Genomic DNA, 17,265 nt, shown 5'->3' on the forward strand with positions numbered 1-17,265 from the left:
CATTTTCTACAAACAGCAGTTTATATTTCGCTCAAGGACTGCAATAGTGACACAACACAAAAAACACGTGAATTCAACTTGAGTTAAAAACACAAACTAAAACTGTAAAACACAACTCTATTTTCAAAAAAAAAAAAAAACTGCCAATACCAACGTTAAGAAACTTAACAACTTTTAATTATTTTAAACATATTCAACAATGCCAACAAAAAAAGAACATCGTACCAAACAACAAAACAGAAAAAACATCAGTGGCGTAACTAGATCAATGATTATCGTTTTTCAATTTATTGTCGTTTTCAAATAAATGATCTAGTTCATCGCTTTTAACAACTTAAAGGTAGTCTTCATTTAAGCAAACTAGAGTATTTATATGCACTAGTGGGTTGCGCCCCCTGCTCGCTAACGCTCGCCAACCCCCGAAAAGTGTTACGCAATTGTATATGGTTTGCTTCGCAAACCAAGCTCGCTTCGCTAGCTACTAACTTAGGTACATTGCAAAGGCACAAAATTCTAAGAATTCAAAACAATGATTCAAATCCATATAAATGTTTTTTTTTTAAAAAATTACATCTTTTTAGTAAATACAGGGATGAGATTCTTCCGCGAATTCGCGGATTTCCGCTTTTTTTCAGATTTTTCCATTTTTCCCGCTAATTTCTGCTGAAATTTTTTTTTGCACAAGTTAAAATTTTTTATGAGGAATTTAATTTTCGGTGGAGCGAAATTATTGAAGTCCTTATTCCTCCCTCTGAAGTTTCCTAAAAATCATTTCCTTGGGATAAAACTGGTTGACCTTTATACAGGGATGAGAATTTCAGCCTTTCTATCAAAATATCCGATTCTCTAAGAGTTTAGTTTTTTTTATAAATATCCCACTTTTTTTTTTTTTAAATTCTGTCGTTGAAGTAACATAATTATATTTATTTATGATTTTCAAAGATAAACAGAAAATTCAATCTTAGCCCTAGCTGCTAACTCTTCCGCATTTTTACTTATATTAGCTATTTTCTCCGATTTCACGCCCAGAAAATCCGTCGGCTGGATAGCTCGTATTGTCGTAATTCAGACGTCGCTGCTTCTGGTATTCTGGCGTGAAAACAAAAAAAAAGAGAACAAAAATTGAGGTGAAAATATTTATTTACTCATTCAATTAATCTTGTAAATTTTTATTTATTTTGTCTNATAAATTCGTAATATATAAATTCGTGAAAAAAAGCGCTTTCGACAAAATACTAAAATAGAGATCTATCGACAAAGACTACTCACTTCTGCCTAGCTTAATAGTAGGAGATTGCCGCAGTTGATGCTCTCTGGTTATTTCAGTTTCCGTTTTCAAAAGCACTATATGTTGAGCCACCTCAGCTAGATTTGGCATGTGACATTTTTAGCGGCTATCATTGGTTGATTCCCCGTGTAAGGAAATAGTAACGTAAACAAAACAAAGCAAACGTTGCCACCTGCGAAGAAGAAAGACAGCCAAAATTTGGGAGCCACGTAAGAGAATTATATATATTGTTAGATTTTCCTTAGCAATGAAAACTTTAAGCCCACTCATCTCAAAACATGATTTTTTGAGTTGTGCCTATATTGCAGTCCATGAGCGATTTGATTTGAACTGACCGGCATGTGTAGGGGTCAGGGAACTGGCCTATCATCTGAAAGGTTCTAAGTTCGAATCCCGGGCAAGGCATGAATGTTCTTTCATTCTCTGTACTATCTGTCCTTACTGTGGGAGCAACGTTGGCCCACCTAATATATAGTGCCCCTGGAAAAGTGGCCAACAAATCTGCCCTTCAGATGCCTGTATGACGTATGTCTGTCATTCCACAGGCGGGCATCGGAATTTTTTTTTTTTTTTTTTTTTTTGTGTTNTTTTTTTTTTTTTTTTTTTTTGATTTGTAATTTGAATCATATAATTGGTAAACTCGAATTTAATGTAATAAACATGCATTCGTATGTAATTCGATATTTAAAAAAAAGTTTTCTGTTCCTACAAAGATTAATTTAAAGTTAAGTGAAATAAGCTTTGAATAATTTATAAATTTTAATTGTGTGTGTGATTATATAATAAATATATCAAGAATATTTCCATAAATAAATATATCAAAAATTTGAAGGTATCTCTATAAATCCATTCTACTGCTCAATTTTTTTGAATAATCAAACTGATTTCAGAGTTTTTTTTTTTTTTTTTAATGTAGCCAGTCTCGTTTATGATTTGGCTGTTGTTATAATGCGGCTATATTTTGAAAATGTATATCAGGATAGAACGTCCTTTAAAAATTCATGTAGCTTATAAACATTATAACAAAGGAAGAATTGCATAATTGTTTTATTTTTCATTATTAACCCATTTAATTACTAACATTTCCTAATAATGAATGTTAATAATTTCATTATTATCATTCATTACTAGTTTTCATTATTGACCCTTTGACGCAGAGTCCCTATCAAAAAAATTTTAATACTTTTTTTCATCTATCTATCTATATTATATAAAACGCAAACTTCAGTCTTCAAAAAAGTATACAAAAGCTAGACGTTAAGAACGTATCCAATGCGCGAGCAATCCGAAATGAACTGGGAAAGCAGTTCCGGGGGTTGGCGAGCGCCAGCGAGCAGGGGGCGAAGCGTTCTAGTTATTTTGTATTATTTTAGGTCAAGGCAAATGAAAAATATTATATTTAACATTTTAATAATTTTTCGTTATGAAATACGGCATGAAACAACGGTGTCTTTTTTGCATTAAAGGTAAAATCTTCCAAACACGGCCCATTTCTGAACAATAATTTTTCAAATTTGCACTTATTTACAATTATTTAGATCTAAGAGAAACAGTTAATCATTATAAAGATTACTTTAATTTTTAAAATAAATAATTAATAAATGTTTGAAAATTAAGAGAAACGTTTTTTTTAACATTCTTTTGGGATTTTATATTTTAGTACAAATATAATTCCAAATAGATTTTTTAGTAGCTTTTAGACTGATTTTATAGTTAAAAAATACCAAAAAATATGTTTGCTTGTAAACAGAGCTTCAGAAAATAAACACCGATGTATCCTCCGCGTCAGAGGGTTCAATGAGTTAAATTTTGTTGAAAATTATTCTATTCATTCTATTATTATTTGAAAAGAGCCTATTCAGTTTCCATAACAATTGCTTAGTTTTCAGAAAACTGAAAATAAATAAATAAATTAATGAAAAATGTAAAAAGTTTTTTTGTAAAGTATTTATATTTTTGATATTTCGGAATTTTGTCCCTCGACAAATCTTACGATTGCATTTACGTAACGTTATGTAACTCTAATACAGAGTTGCTAAACTTGTTTATTTTGTTGTATTTAACTATTAATGATAGACTATTATTCTATTAGAATACCTTTGAAAAGTGAGTCATGATGGCATGGTTTTATTCGTAATAACTTAGATTTTTCTCATTTTTTAAAAAACAATTTAAAGCAATGATATAGAAGATTAAAAAATTTATAGATTGTTTAACTCTACTCATTTAGTGTCAGACTTTACTTTAAATGTCTTAAAAAGTTACGATTGGTTAGTGTAAATACCAATCAGATTATTTTTCAAAATTCATAAAAAACGTGCATTAGTCTTTAATCTTCTGATGGATAAATTTGAAGTAAAGGAAGATTCTCAGAAAAAAAAGTCACTGAAATTTATTAAAGACTTGTGACCAAGATCATATAGTTGTTGTTGTTGTTAATTTACGTCGCACAAGAGCTGCACAATGGGCTATTGGCGACGGTCTGGGAAGCATCTCGGAGGATGATCCGAAGACATGCCATCATAATTTTGATCCTCTGCGGAGGGGATGGCACCCCCGCTTCGGTAGCCCGAAGACCTGCGAGCGAAGTCGAGCACTTTACGGTAGAACAGTTTAACGAGGACCAATACCGCACACCCCTAGGTCCCTACGCAGACTGATCTATGTGGCCACCCATCCGCACACTGACCGCAGCCAGTGATGCTTGACTTCGGTGATCTGCTGGGGACCGTGTCTTAACGATCAGTCCACTGCGGGACCCAAGATCATATAGAAGCTGAAATTAAACACAAAGATCTCATAAGAGTAAGTTGTTAGTTCGTGTCCTTAAGTCAGTGTTCCCTACCTTTTTGAACACCGAAGTCAAGCATCACTGGTTGCGGTCAGTAAGCGGGTGGGGGACCACTTTGAGCAACCTGCGTGGGGACAGAGGGTGCGTGGTATCAGTCCTCGTTAAACTGTTCTACCGTAAAGTGCTCGACTTCGCGCACAGGTCATCGGGCTACAAAAGCAGGGGAGCCATCCTCTCTGCAGAGGATCAGAATTGTGATGGCATGTCTTCGGATCATCCTCAGGGATGTTTCCCAGACCGTCGCCATTTTGGGCAGGTCTAGTGTGAAATAAATAAAGTACCTACCTAACTACCCATTTTATCTCCGTGGGTCAGTCTACGTTTGATAATTTTACTTCGGCCTGCTGAAGAGGGGACATAAAGTGTTCATATTTTGAATTGTTTTGATTCAATAATTTTAATTTAATTGTACTTAAACAGGTCTTCAAAATAAAATATAATTGCATGCGGGTAGAGCTTTAGGGGACGTCTCTCAACAGCTGGCTAACCTCTCGTCCATGGAAAGCCGTACCGTTTTATCCACGGGCTTGTACCAGTCCACAGGCATGAAGTTTGAGAACACTGTCTTAAGTGACCCCAGAACCTGATGTCTTAATTGCAAACAGCGTGAACACAGAAGTTGTTCCGGAAATCTATATATTCATTTCTCTGTAGAAGCATTTCCAAGCTACTTTTGAAAACCCTCTTAAGCATTGATTTTAATAGAACGTTACAAAAATCCTAGAATTCTGCTTTAAATACTCTTAAAATGAGATTAAATGCATTTTTATAATTATTTTACAGCTTATTTTACAGGCACTTTTTTTTTAAAGGTTTGTTGATGCACGAGAAAACACTTTTTTGCGAATATACTATTCTAAAAACTGCAGTGTGCAACAATTATTCAAGACTATTAGATCAAGTTAGTTTAGACTATTAGATTAATTTAGAAAATTGCGGCTAATGTTAGTGGAACGAAAAATTGTTGATCTAAAAAGAAACAATGAAAAATTTTTTTCAATTTTCAAAATGTTACTACTATTGTATTTTTTGAGCTCATAAAAATTTTCAAAGATTGTAAAATTATTCAAGTATTTTGATAATTTTCTTAAGGGATCAGAGATATTCTTAAAAATCTTGCCGAATTAGTGAATTTTAAAAATATCTTTGTTAGCTGTTCGGTCAGTTTGAAATAAATTTTTGACGCAAGATGGTACAATATATAGTTTTAAATTAGATCTTTTTCTAAAGGCATTTAAACTGTAGCGAAAGGGTTCCGTCTGCTTAACCCCTTAACGATCGGTTAATTTCCAAGAAAACGTTCATAAAAATGCCTATTTTTTTATCCCTGTATACCTGATTAGTGCTGACATCTAGTTTAAAATAAACTATCTACAATTACCTTAAAAATATCCTGGTACTGCCGTCTGGTGTGCAAAATGAGAAATAAAATTTTTTCCTGGCAAAAGAAATGAATTAGTATTATTCTTATTGGTGCGTTACTACTGAACACTCCAGCCCGGAAATATCACTGGAGCGAGAAATAGAGGGCGAAACCTCAGCCCGTCATTTTCATGGGAGCGAGAAAGAAGGGGTTAAAAAGACGCTATACTACAGACCGAAATTTGAATCTAAAAATTTTGATTTATCTCTATTGCTAATTTAAAATAGAGAGCAAAAATGCGTTCTGACAAACCTAGAGTATGTCATGAAGTTTCAAATGCCGAAACAATTTTAAAATATGAAAATGTTAAGAAATTATGAAACTATTATTCAGGATTACGTTTTGGAGAAGTTTACCAGTAACTTGTTTGCATTTGTTATTTTGAAAGCATTTTTTTCAACATCCTGAACTCCATCGTTTACTTTAGTTTATTCTGAACTCCCTTTTCTCATGCTTTAAACTTTAACCCTTTGACGGTTAGGGAAATGAGCAGTTTTCGTTTACTTGATTCGCACAGTATTACGAGTAAACAGTAGTCAAAAGTAGCAGTTGTTTTCCCCCTCCGTTCTTCCTAAAATGTCACCCTTCTCTGGCGATGCCGTAGATAGTTCGCCACATGTTTTTTAAAAAATTTTTGAAGTATTTGTAGTACATAAATAACAGTTATTACGTACTTTAAAATAATTAATAAATGATAATTATTAAATAGTAAATTATAAAGGATTATAATCAATTATATAAATAGTTAGTTCTAAATATAAGACAAATATTAAATTGAAAGAACTAAATAAATACAACTAATGTAAAACTTTATGAAGCATTTAAATACAGTGATTACCCAAATATTGTGAACAAAGTATTCATCAGACTCAAAACTTGATAAGCTTTCTGTATCACTATAATAATTATCAAACTTTCGCTTTTGAGCCATTTTACAAGAACAAGGTAAAAAAAAAAAAATTACCCCTTCATTATGAAAAGAAATTCATGGAATCCGTACTGCCATCTGTAGACAGTAAAACTAACTAAATTTCGCGAGTATGATTCGTTTGCAACATAATCAATGCAGAATAATAATGACGAACGACCTCAGCTCGTCAGTGCGCATTGGAGAAAAATTTCAATACACGAGTTGTGCTCGTCTCTAACCATTTCGGTTGAAATCTTGCTTCCGAGCGTAATTCGTTTGCGCGCATTTTGAAGCACGATTCGATTGCGAGCTGAACCCGTTTAAAACCAACAAAGGGTTAACAAGGCCAATTAAGATAAAAGATTTTGCCATAAAAAGATTTTTCCGTGGTAAAGCGTCCTCTGACATTTTAGGCAAATATATAATTTCAACTGATATAATATACAATCTTGTTATCAAGAATTATCAAATGAAATAATTTCGAAAACATTTCTCCAGGTAATACGAAATTTCCTTCCTTGGCGATGGAGTTTCGAAAACATGCAATTCAGTTTCATTGCATGGATTTTGAGCCACCAACTTAAGCTGTAGAAAATGTCAAATTCTATAAATTCAGATTAAGAACTTTCCATCATTGATAAGGCTTTACAAAATTAAGATAAATTTTTCGACACTTAAAATTTGCTTTCAGATTTAAACTTTGTTTTACCAATCTTAATAAAAATACAAGCGTTTCACTCAGAATATTTTTATTATAAATTTTCATGCTCTTTGTGTTAACAAATAAAGATAAATAATTCATTGTAACAGATGAATTAAAATCCTCATTAGAAAACTAAATTTACACAAGTCACGATGAATTACTTATTTAGTTATAAATCCAAGTGTTATAAATACAGACAGTAGTTGAAAAAATTAGTTTATGTAAAAGTAACTTTTTGCTGCCATCATATGAGTTTTTATAAAGCTATCTGCGGAAATTTTTTTTTCTTTCTTACGTTAAATGTAACTGTTAAAAATAAACTTTTAATTAAAAATTAGAGAAATGTATTTGAGAGTAAACTGATAAAGTTTAAGAGTTTCAATATTTACTTCCTTGAATTATTTCTGGAAAGTATGAATTGCTAACAAAATAGAATTTAATCTGTTTTAAGCCTTTAAAATGTAACGCATAATTAGTTTCGATTTAAGCATATTAAAAGTAAACTGATTTAAAATTGTCAAATCTCTGCATATTCAGATTTTATTTTTTTCGGAACTAATAAAAATAAAGGCTCGCAGCTTAAATATGTTTTGTATATAAAATACAAATTGTTACTTAATTACGTATAAATGAAATTTTAATTGTTAAAATCCCTCCTTAAAGTTTTAATTAAAATAAAAATGCAGAATTAAAGTATTATTGATATACATCATGGATAGTAAAAAGTATTAAAACAAAACAAAGTATTTCAATTAAAATTCTTAAATTTTTTTTTTGAGCATCTCTTGAAAGTTAAAGTTGTCACAGATCTCCTTGAAGTATTACACTTTAGTTTAAAAACAAAAAGCTAAAAGTCAAATAAATATTATACATACACCATAAAAATATAAATTAAAATTTTCCAATTCCAAATTTAATTTTTTTATAATCTAAAAGTTTTCTTGACAGCACCAATTACTAAAAATACGTGAAATCTGAGTGAAGGAATCCTCTGAAAGTAAATTTAAAAATTCTTTTTAAAATGATTAAACGATACAATTAAAAATTTTCATAAATACACTAACTGCTAAACTAAAGGCGCACATATTCCTCCTTTTCGAATTTTTTAAAAAGATACATGAACATAAAGGCATAAATAAATAAAAAAAAGGAATCCTTAAATATTTAATAAAAGAGTATAAGTTGCCTATAAACATACGATTAAAACCTTTGAATCATTGGTATATCTTGTCAATTTTTCTTTCAATTACTTTCTCCAGAGTTTGTTCCTTAAACTTAACTTCAGTGACAATAAACGATGAAGGATTAAGTTATTTCTCAGATTATCCAAATAAAATTAAAGATTGCATATGAAATTTCCAAAAAAAATGAAAAAATAAAACACGATTAAAGCCAAATCGACGCTATATCTCGTGAACTTTTTCCATTCCGCCAGTGTTTGGTCTATAAACTTCAGCTTCAGTGACAATTTGTGATGAAGGATTTGATTCTTCCTCGGGAGATCTTGATGGATGGAGACTTCTGTGTGTCACTTGCAAATTGCCTTCAACTTCACTACTTTCCACATTCCTAATGAAAGAAGTTTCAGCAACATCAGAATGCGTTCCTGGCTTGGCACCTAACCTTTCATTATGCAGACGAATCTTCTTCAATGTATCGGATTCTGAACTTGGAGCGACAGCAGCTGGTGATGATAGCCAATGTGGATATGGATAATTCCTAAGCGCCTCAGTCCAAAATGAAGTAGATCTTTGGACGGGCTCAATAACCTGGTCCATTGGTTCAGTTTCAGAAGAAGCTTCTACATCAATTCTCGATCTATCTGCAGATTGCCTTTCTTTTGCCTCGGCTAATGCTTTTTGAACTGGTAAGAGAAACATGTTGACGGCCTGAAAAAAAAATATAAATTTATTTAAAGGTTGTTCTTTAAAAGCTTTGACGTGTAATAAAAATCAGTCTCAAAGTCTGGTATCTTAGGGCAGGTCGGCGTTACAAAATATCAGCTTGGAGTGAACGCTAACATCTGATTGGTAAATTCGTGAGTTAAGGCCTGGTTTCTTACGGCAGGTCGGCGTTACAAAATGTCAGCTTGGAGCGAACGCTAACTCCTGATTGGTAAATTCGTGAGTTAAGGCCTAGTTTCTTACGGCAGGTCGGCGTTACAAAATGTCATCTTGGAGCGAACGCTAACTCCTGATTGGTCAATTTGTGAGTTAGACAGCATACGTCATCGAACGCTCAGCTTGAACGACGACTGACGTCCGAATCAACTGCAGTTTGATTACAACGTAACGTTAACGACAGAAGCATTGGTTGACAGTATCCAACAGAGCACTGAAACCATCCAAGATTTTGATTTTAACATTAAGCATAGCTTCATCCTCTTCTTTTTCGTTTAGCTAATCTATAATGTTTTTTCTTGGACAGAGTCATTATTTGTTCTCTAAAGCACTGGTCGACAATAACAAAATCAATACAAATTCAAAATAAATATTTGTTTATGTTATTAACGCATACGCAATGCGAGATAATATCTGCGTTGGACCGACTGCTCACGCTGAGCAAACAAAACAGTATTTTGTTGGCGTCAGTGGTACGTCAACTTTCCAGAGAGCAACGTCCTCAATGTCCAGAGAAGGCGCTTGTCTAAAGAAACCAGGCCTTTAGCGAATGCATAATTATATAAAATAAAACCCTTAAAAGTTCACTTAAATATTATCTTATTTATTTTTCGCTATCCAAATATTCCTATTTCTACAATCAAATTAGTTTATGAATCCTATCACTTTAAATATTAAAAAACCAAAATTCAAATTGATTAAAATATATTATAACTAAAAAAATTTAAGTAATTCCTTATTTATCTTTTGATTTATGAAGAATCAAAGCAAACAGCAAATTAGTTAACAGAATGAAGGAAAATTTTAAAACTTAATGATAATGTTAGCGTGCACATTACCTCGGAAGAATGCGAAAATTCATGATTCCGCACTTTAACGGATTAAATCTGCTATGCTTTATTTAGCACAGTTTGAAAATACTATATTTAATAAAGTTTACAAAGAAACATAGTGTGGTTTAAACTTAAATAAAATTTAATATAATCGTTCTTTAACTATCCGAAAGGAGAAAAATCACATGCTTAAGCTAAATCAAATATAGAAATCAGAAATGTAGCTTTAGGATATCAAAATAAAATACTTTCATTTTATAGGAATAAATTAACAAAATTTTAGTTTATTGTATTTTTTTTTAAAGTTTCTTGAAATTTATTACCATACCATTACAAGTGCCATGCAGGCTAGTAAAATCGTAACCAAAACAATGGGCATTGTCTTTATATAACTTTTTTTTTTAATAAGAAAAACTTACTTATTTGTCATTAAGTTTTAAAAATCTTTTCTTTTGTAACATCTTTAATTTTTACTTATTCTTTGTCTCCTAACTCTTTTTTTTCCATTTTACATTTATAAAAAGAAAAAAAAATCTGAGATTGAAAATAATTTGCAGTTAATGGGAAAATCTGCTGAATCCGCTGCCATGCTAGAGGGTTTCTGCAACCAGAGTAATGGGCAAAAGTTCAAAATTCGCTACATACTACTACTTATTCGCTACTCTAAAAATAAAAATTTCGCATTAATTCGATGTATAGGAATTATGGATAAAAACAAGATAGCTCGAAATTAAAAGAGCACTAAAATTTCAAATTCATGCAGACAATTTTTCACTACGCACAATAACACTTTCATCAATGATTTTAAGAATTTACTGCCATCTATATTCAAAATTACGAGTTAAACACTTTTTTTTACAGATGTGATTTGGTGATCCTATCTGAGTTACTTATCTTACTTTAATACTACTAGATAGATTCAACTCATTGCTGTATACCTAAAGACTACAGGGGCCACTTTGGTTCTTCCCAGATTATAAGTAGATAAATTTGGCATCTATAAATTTTAAAAATGCGTAACTAGTTTAATAAAAACATATTATAGAAGGTCAGCGAAATTCTATGTTATTTTGTTAGATTTGGTTAACAAAAATATTTGATTAAACTGACTTTACAATTATACGGTAGTTTCTTAGATATTTAAGTTTCTTTTTCCCTATGAATAATTAGAGCTATGTTTAAAAACTTTTTTCGAAATAAAAATGGAGTATCCTTATACTTATCAAAGTGTACCTTATATGCAAACCTAACTGGGGTTATTAGATGCCTACCAAAATACCTAAATTGCCTCTCTGGCCCTTAAATAAGCGCTTAAACTGGATGAAATTATGAAAAGTTAGAAATACTCAAGACTTTTAGTATGTTATTTTTTAAATTACTAAGCAACAGAAGTCAAATTGGTCCCATCCGCCTTTTTAGTGCTTAATTCAAACTTAAAATCTTTGATTTTACCGTTAGTCTTATTACTTCTGGTAATTTTGAATATTCCGAATTTTTCACTTTGATTCGCACAACTTCGAATAATTCAAGATTAATGTTTATTTTGCCGCTTGCTATTAAAAGAAATGTAGAACAGCAAAAAAAGAGAAATTTTAAGAAAATTTATTATTTATTTCAGATAATACTTACAAAACCTAGAGCCAAAACGGAGTAAACACCAGCTATTGCTCTGAGATAACGATACTCGAATAGGACAGCGATAGTTATCAAGAAGGAAGGAAGAAATATAAAAGATATTACATGAGAGGATATCATATACCAGCTAGTCTTTCTAATCTAGAAATTTAAAAAAAAAAACACTTTTGTAATGCATGCATTTGCAGTTTTCAATTTCAGACATAATTTTAAAAAAACATCAAGTATCAAAAGAATAATGCACAGAAAGTATAAAAACCAAAAAAAAACATTAATTCTTTTGAAAATGAAGTTGAGATAATACTTCATGTAGAAAACTTATGATTCGTAATTAAAACAGACAAAAAGGGACAGTTAGCAGTTTCCAGTCTAAACTAAATATCATTACCAGGATACCAGAACATGAATTTCCATATGAATTTGTGAAAAATAGACCTATGCGGAGAGGATAACAAGGCAAGATTAGATCTTGTTTAAAAAAAAAATAGGTCACCAACTGAGAGTACTAGTTTATTAACCATCTTGAGGTACAATTTCCTTTTTTTAATTTAATTTCTTAATGTTTTGGCAGCAATAAAGCAGCAGCAGTTAAGGAAATATATTTTATTTCACGGGACTTCTCTTGCCAAATTTTATAATAGTATTTTACTCACCTTAGTAGTACAGATCTAGTAATATAGGTCTTAGTAGTATTAGTAGCAGTACAATGAGCAACGTCAAAACAGGTATAACAGAATAAATCTCTAGCTATATGGCAGCACAAAACTGAAGCAGAAATTAACGCTCTCATTTTTATAATCGCAATGCATATTATAATGGATTTTGCGCTTCCCATAGGTGAATTTTGTGTGATGATGTAGTTAAGTAGTATTTTCAAGGACCAGGATGGATTAAATGAAATAAAATAGCAAACATGTGGAAAGAAAACTCGAAAAGTCTTTGGTTAAATTATTCCCAGAAGTTTAGTTTGAGTAAAATGATAACATTGGTTCAACAGTAGTAAATCAAATGCTTCTATTTTCGAAAGCAAGCATTTCGAGCTACGTAAATTTTCGTAAGCACATTTTGAGCTATGTATATAAAACTTTTAAAAAAAGTATGAAAAAAAAATTGCGTTTTATACTGTATTTTTTCTTTCAGTTTTTCGATTTTTTATTTTTGTAAAATACGTTGTATTTTATATATATTTCGCTTAAATCTAACAAGTTAGCGAAGTGATTCAACAATTTTTTTAAATAAAGGTATAATCATTCATTTTGAGGATGCTTTACATGCTTATTTAACTTATAATCAATAATTTATCTTCAAAAAACAATTAAACTGTTTAAATTTTTTAAAATTTTAAAAAAAGTTGAAAAATTCAACATTTTTAAATCCCTAAGGCTTTTTTATTTTAACTTATTTTCAAAATTTTTTTTTCTTAGTTCTTACAATATTTTTCTTAACAATTTTGTGCATTCATTTATTGATATATCAATTAGAGTATTTTTTATAAAATATTTTGTAAAAAAGTAGAAAAAAAGGATTAAAATTCCTGTTAGATATATATATCATGCTGTAAAAATTGTAATACCTTATAAAATGCTTATTCCATGCACAGTTTAAATAAGTGTATTATACTTAAGATAAAAAAGTTTACTTCAAAGCTTTATCTTAAATAGAAAATATTCCTTAGGGATTTAATCAAGATCAAAACACAAAATTATCATTTATGAGAAAAAGCCCTTTAAAGTTTGTCTGCAGAGCAAGATTCTGTATTAGGACAATCTAAAATCATTCATAACTTTTTCAAAAATGTAGATAGAGAGACGATTTTTTTTCAGTGCATTCGAAATAGTTTGAAGTTTTATTATAAGCAATAAAAAATACTGGTATTTGTCATTTTTTGGGTACTGTGACCCCTTAAAGAAAAAAAAACAGTTGCGAAAGTCGACGAGTGCGGAAAGATGATGTTGGACCCTTAGTATTATATCTTGCATTGAAACATACTATATTTTTCATTTAGGAAAATTTTATGCAATGTTTGATAATGATGAAGTTTATACACATATTTTAAGAATACTTTCCACAGGCTCATGAGGAGTTTGCAATTTAATATGTAAGTGAGAGTTTTTTTCAAATGTAATGCGTAAGTGAGGGATCTGTTTTCTCAAAACATCACGTGTAAATAGATTCCAAATTTAATAATGGTGACTTAGAAAACTTTATAATCGGTGGTGTAAGCCGATTATAAAATAGCTTACCAGCTTCAGTCGGAAAAACAAGCTAGTTTTTTGATCAATCTAATCAGAATGATCGGCCTAGATGCTGACTCAATTAGTCAGCCTTCTCATTTAAAAGCATTATTACGCCTAATGTTAACTCTGCTCTTTACATTAGACAAGGAATTTAAAAAAATTCTTTTAAAGGCGTTAACCACGAGAACTGCTTAAATTTGTGAAATATATTATTAATTTTGCACACAACGGATACGCCTTAAGTTACCCTTATGTTTATAGCAAATAAGAAATTTAGAAACGACTTTGTCACTTGCTTCGTCAATTCAATCGCAATAAAGTTTCGAAATTATTTTTATCAATCAAATGTGAATATATTTTTAAAGTTATAAGTCTTTAACGTAGGACCTAATATTTTCGAACAAATTTTAACTCCTAAACATGTATTACATTAATTCTGCAATGAAGTGCAATGTTGCGTAAAATAAAATTAAAATAAATTTTTCTCTATAAACTTATCGTTTATTAAATTATGGGAAATAAAATAATTATTGGTGAAAGGAGAAAACTAAACCGCACTGATATATGAATTAATTTTGATTTAGAAGTCATTCAAAAAAAGTTTGAACCAAAATGTTTCTCAAACTTTTTTGTCAAATTGTTTCTTGCTGTCGTTGCTACACAAGACATTTCAAATTTTCAGAAGATAATAATGCACTGAAATATCTAATTGCTTTTACGTAAGCCCAATTTTTTTAACCGAAAGTAGCTGTTAAAGAGTGAAAATATAGATTATAGTAGATATAATTACATATAGATTATTATATTATTAAAGATCTTGTACGCTCTTTAATTAAAATAATTTACGGACATTTAAACTTTTTATTGGATCGCTCCGTCTTTTTGAGCTTCTGAAGTTCGCTCCGAATTCCTTTAACTTTCAGTTTCGAATCGTTTGACTTTAATAATCCAGATCGAAGTTTCTACAAAACGTTTGTAATTATTTATTTAGTAATAATTCTATTACCTAAATTTTAAATAATTCAATCAGAAAAAGAAACAAAAATGAAAATATAATTCACGATTTTTAGAAACTTCGGAAACCTTATTGAATCTCGTTTGATCGTTCGATGTACCAATCAAATTCTTAAATTCTAAATGCACATTTTATATCCATTTTTATTTTGATGAAAAAACTTTCAATGAAAAATAGTGTTGATGCAGCGTCGGAAAATATTTTGTACTAAAATGAAAAATATTGTTTAAAAGAAAAACAAATTCAATTTAACACAAATCAAATTGTAACGAAAACCGAAGGATAAAATACATTTAATTTTCTTTAAGATTAAAACCGATTAAACTTTTTATCTATTAGAGAACGGTATAGTCAGAATCATTGTAGCTAGCTCCAAAAACAGTGTAAAGGATCCGACCTATGATTTTCATCAGTTTAACAAAATAACAAGTCCGGTTAAACGAAAATGGATCAAAAATGGCAAAGAATGAAATTCAAATTTTGATATCACCTAATTCTATTCAACCTAAATTTTACTTTGCTTTCATAAGAATCCGATTTTTACGTAATCTTTGTGTCAAGAAAATATCTCGTATCACTTTAAGTGGCTTGTAAAGTAAAAATAACTAGCTACAATTTAATATTTTTAGAAGACATCAAAATTTTACGTAAAATTTTAATCTACTTTTAATTTCAAACAGAATTATAAATTACCACAGCACTGTAGTATTAACTTGACGCAAAATGTTAGTTATGCAACTGACCAGTGTAGTTTGTGTGAAATTTTATGAATTATTTAAATGCATATGATTACCTAAAATAAATTTCCGCCTAATTTAAAACTGTTTCAACGCTATTTCTTTTCAAAAAAATTTCAAGTAGCTTTACGTGAAACTTCAAATTCTGGCTTAATTTAAGAATTGTGCTATAGTATTTCGTGCACATAAAGATGTAGTTAGAATCCAATAGCAAAGTTGTTGTTTGGAGTTGCTACGTTCAAGCTTTCTACTTTTGAAAATTTAGACTATAAAACAATAGAAATTTTGTTTACTTTTATATGAATAATTTAAATTAAGTGCGTAACTAAATGCGTGGATAAATCACGGATGTGAATTGCCGAAAAAACATTATGCCTCAAAGGATTTGAACTTATGATTTAAAACGAGATTTTTACAACAGATTATCTATACAGAAAATCTGAATTATCATTCTCTATGAAGACTATGTTTAAAGGTAACTGTATATCCCGGTAACTGTACATCCAGGTAACTGTACATCCAGGTAACTGTAACTAGGTTTATCAGAGTAGCACTTAAAAATCAAATTGGTTAATTTCAGCAAGGAATAACATGTATACAAATTTGATTTTATTCATAATATTTTATGCATCAGCAACACCAATTCACTAAATTATAAACAGATAAAAAACCAGCTATAATAGTGTTGAGATATTATTCAAACACGATAATTTATTAAAAAAACATCATTTTCATAAATTTTTTAATTTTTACTTACATTATGCATTACAATACGACGCAAAAGCTGACAGCAACTCCCCATTGTTTTGAATACAAGGTATACTGAGAATTATGGCGATAAAAAAAAGATGAAGTAATTGCGACTAATTATATTGAAAAGAAGATTAGTTTAACGTTTCTGATTGCTTATTTCTAACTTTCTATCTAGTCGATTCAGATTACGATTCCGAACTTTGACTGCAAAAAGTTCGCATTCCAAAGCTACCAATTACTTTACCTGGGTTGTGATGAAGGAGGGCAGTAGGTCAGGGGTTCGTATCCCACTAAGACTGAATCGTTTTCAGAATTAACACTTCAAATTTACACATTTTCGAATTGCCTTTCATACTCATTTTTTTTAAAATTTCTTAAAAGGCTTTTTTCCCACGCCCGTCAGTGTCTATTACAGTGCCCTATTGATCAGTGAAGTCAAGCATCACTTGCAGAAGTTAGTGAGTGGAAAGAATATCACTTTGATCAGCCTGCGAAGGAACCGAGGATTTGCGGTATCGCTTTTCGTTTAAATGTTTTACTGTAAAGTGTTTGACGTACAAATCCTTACCATAGCGAAAGATCTATTCCTTTGGCAAGTTCCGCAGTGGACTGATCGTTAAGACACGGTTCCCAACAGATCACCGAAGACAAGCATCACTGACTGCGATCAGTGTGCGGGTGAGTGACCACTTGGATCAGTCTGCGTAGGGACCGAGGGTGTGCAGTATTGATCCTCGCTAAACTGTTCTACCGTAAAGTG

At 30.7% G+C, this 17,265-nt stretch overlaps 2 protein-coding genes across 3 annotated transcripts in view; both read right to left on the reverse strand.

Annotated features, from left to right (window-relative positions):
- LOC107449040 (uncharacterized) overlaps positions 1-17,265 on the reverse strand; it is a 50,830-nt gene that overhangs the window by 1,556 nt on the left and 32,009 nt on the right. The gene's annotated exons all lie outside the window — the stretch shown is intronic.
- On the reverse strand, positions 7,205-16,659 carry LOC122270156 (uncharacterized). Of its 2 annotated transcripts, XM_043046487.2 has the most exons (3): positions 16,510-16,659; positions 11,758-11,904; positions 7,205-9,064 (listed from the first exon to the last, which is right to left on the reverse strand). In XM_043046487.2, exons 1-3 carry the CDS (start codon positions 16,552-16,554, stop codon positions 8,579-8,581), a joined length of 678 nt encoding a protein of 225 aa, XP_042902421.1. In that variant the 5' UTR covers positions 16,555-16,659; the 3' UTR covers positions 7,205-8,578. The 2 variants fall into 2 exon arrangements, with proteins under 2 accessions (XP_042902421.1, XP_042902422.1); XM_043046488.2 differs by lacking the exon at positions 11,758-11,904 and having other exon boundaries at positions 16,510-16,642.

Source organism: Parasteatoda tepidariorum, chromosome 9, assembly GCF_043381705.1.
Source record: "Parasteatoda tepidariorum isolate YZ-2023 chromosome 9, CAS_Ptep_4.0, whole genome shotgun sequence".
Classification (NCBI taxonomy): domain Eukaryota; kingdom Metazoa; phylum Arthropoda; class Arachnida; order Araneae; family Theridiidae; genus Parasteatoda; species Parasteatoda tepidariorum.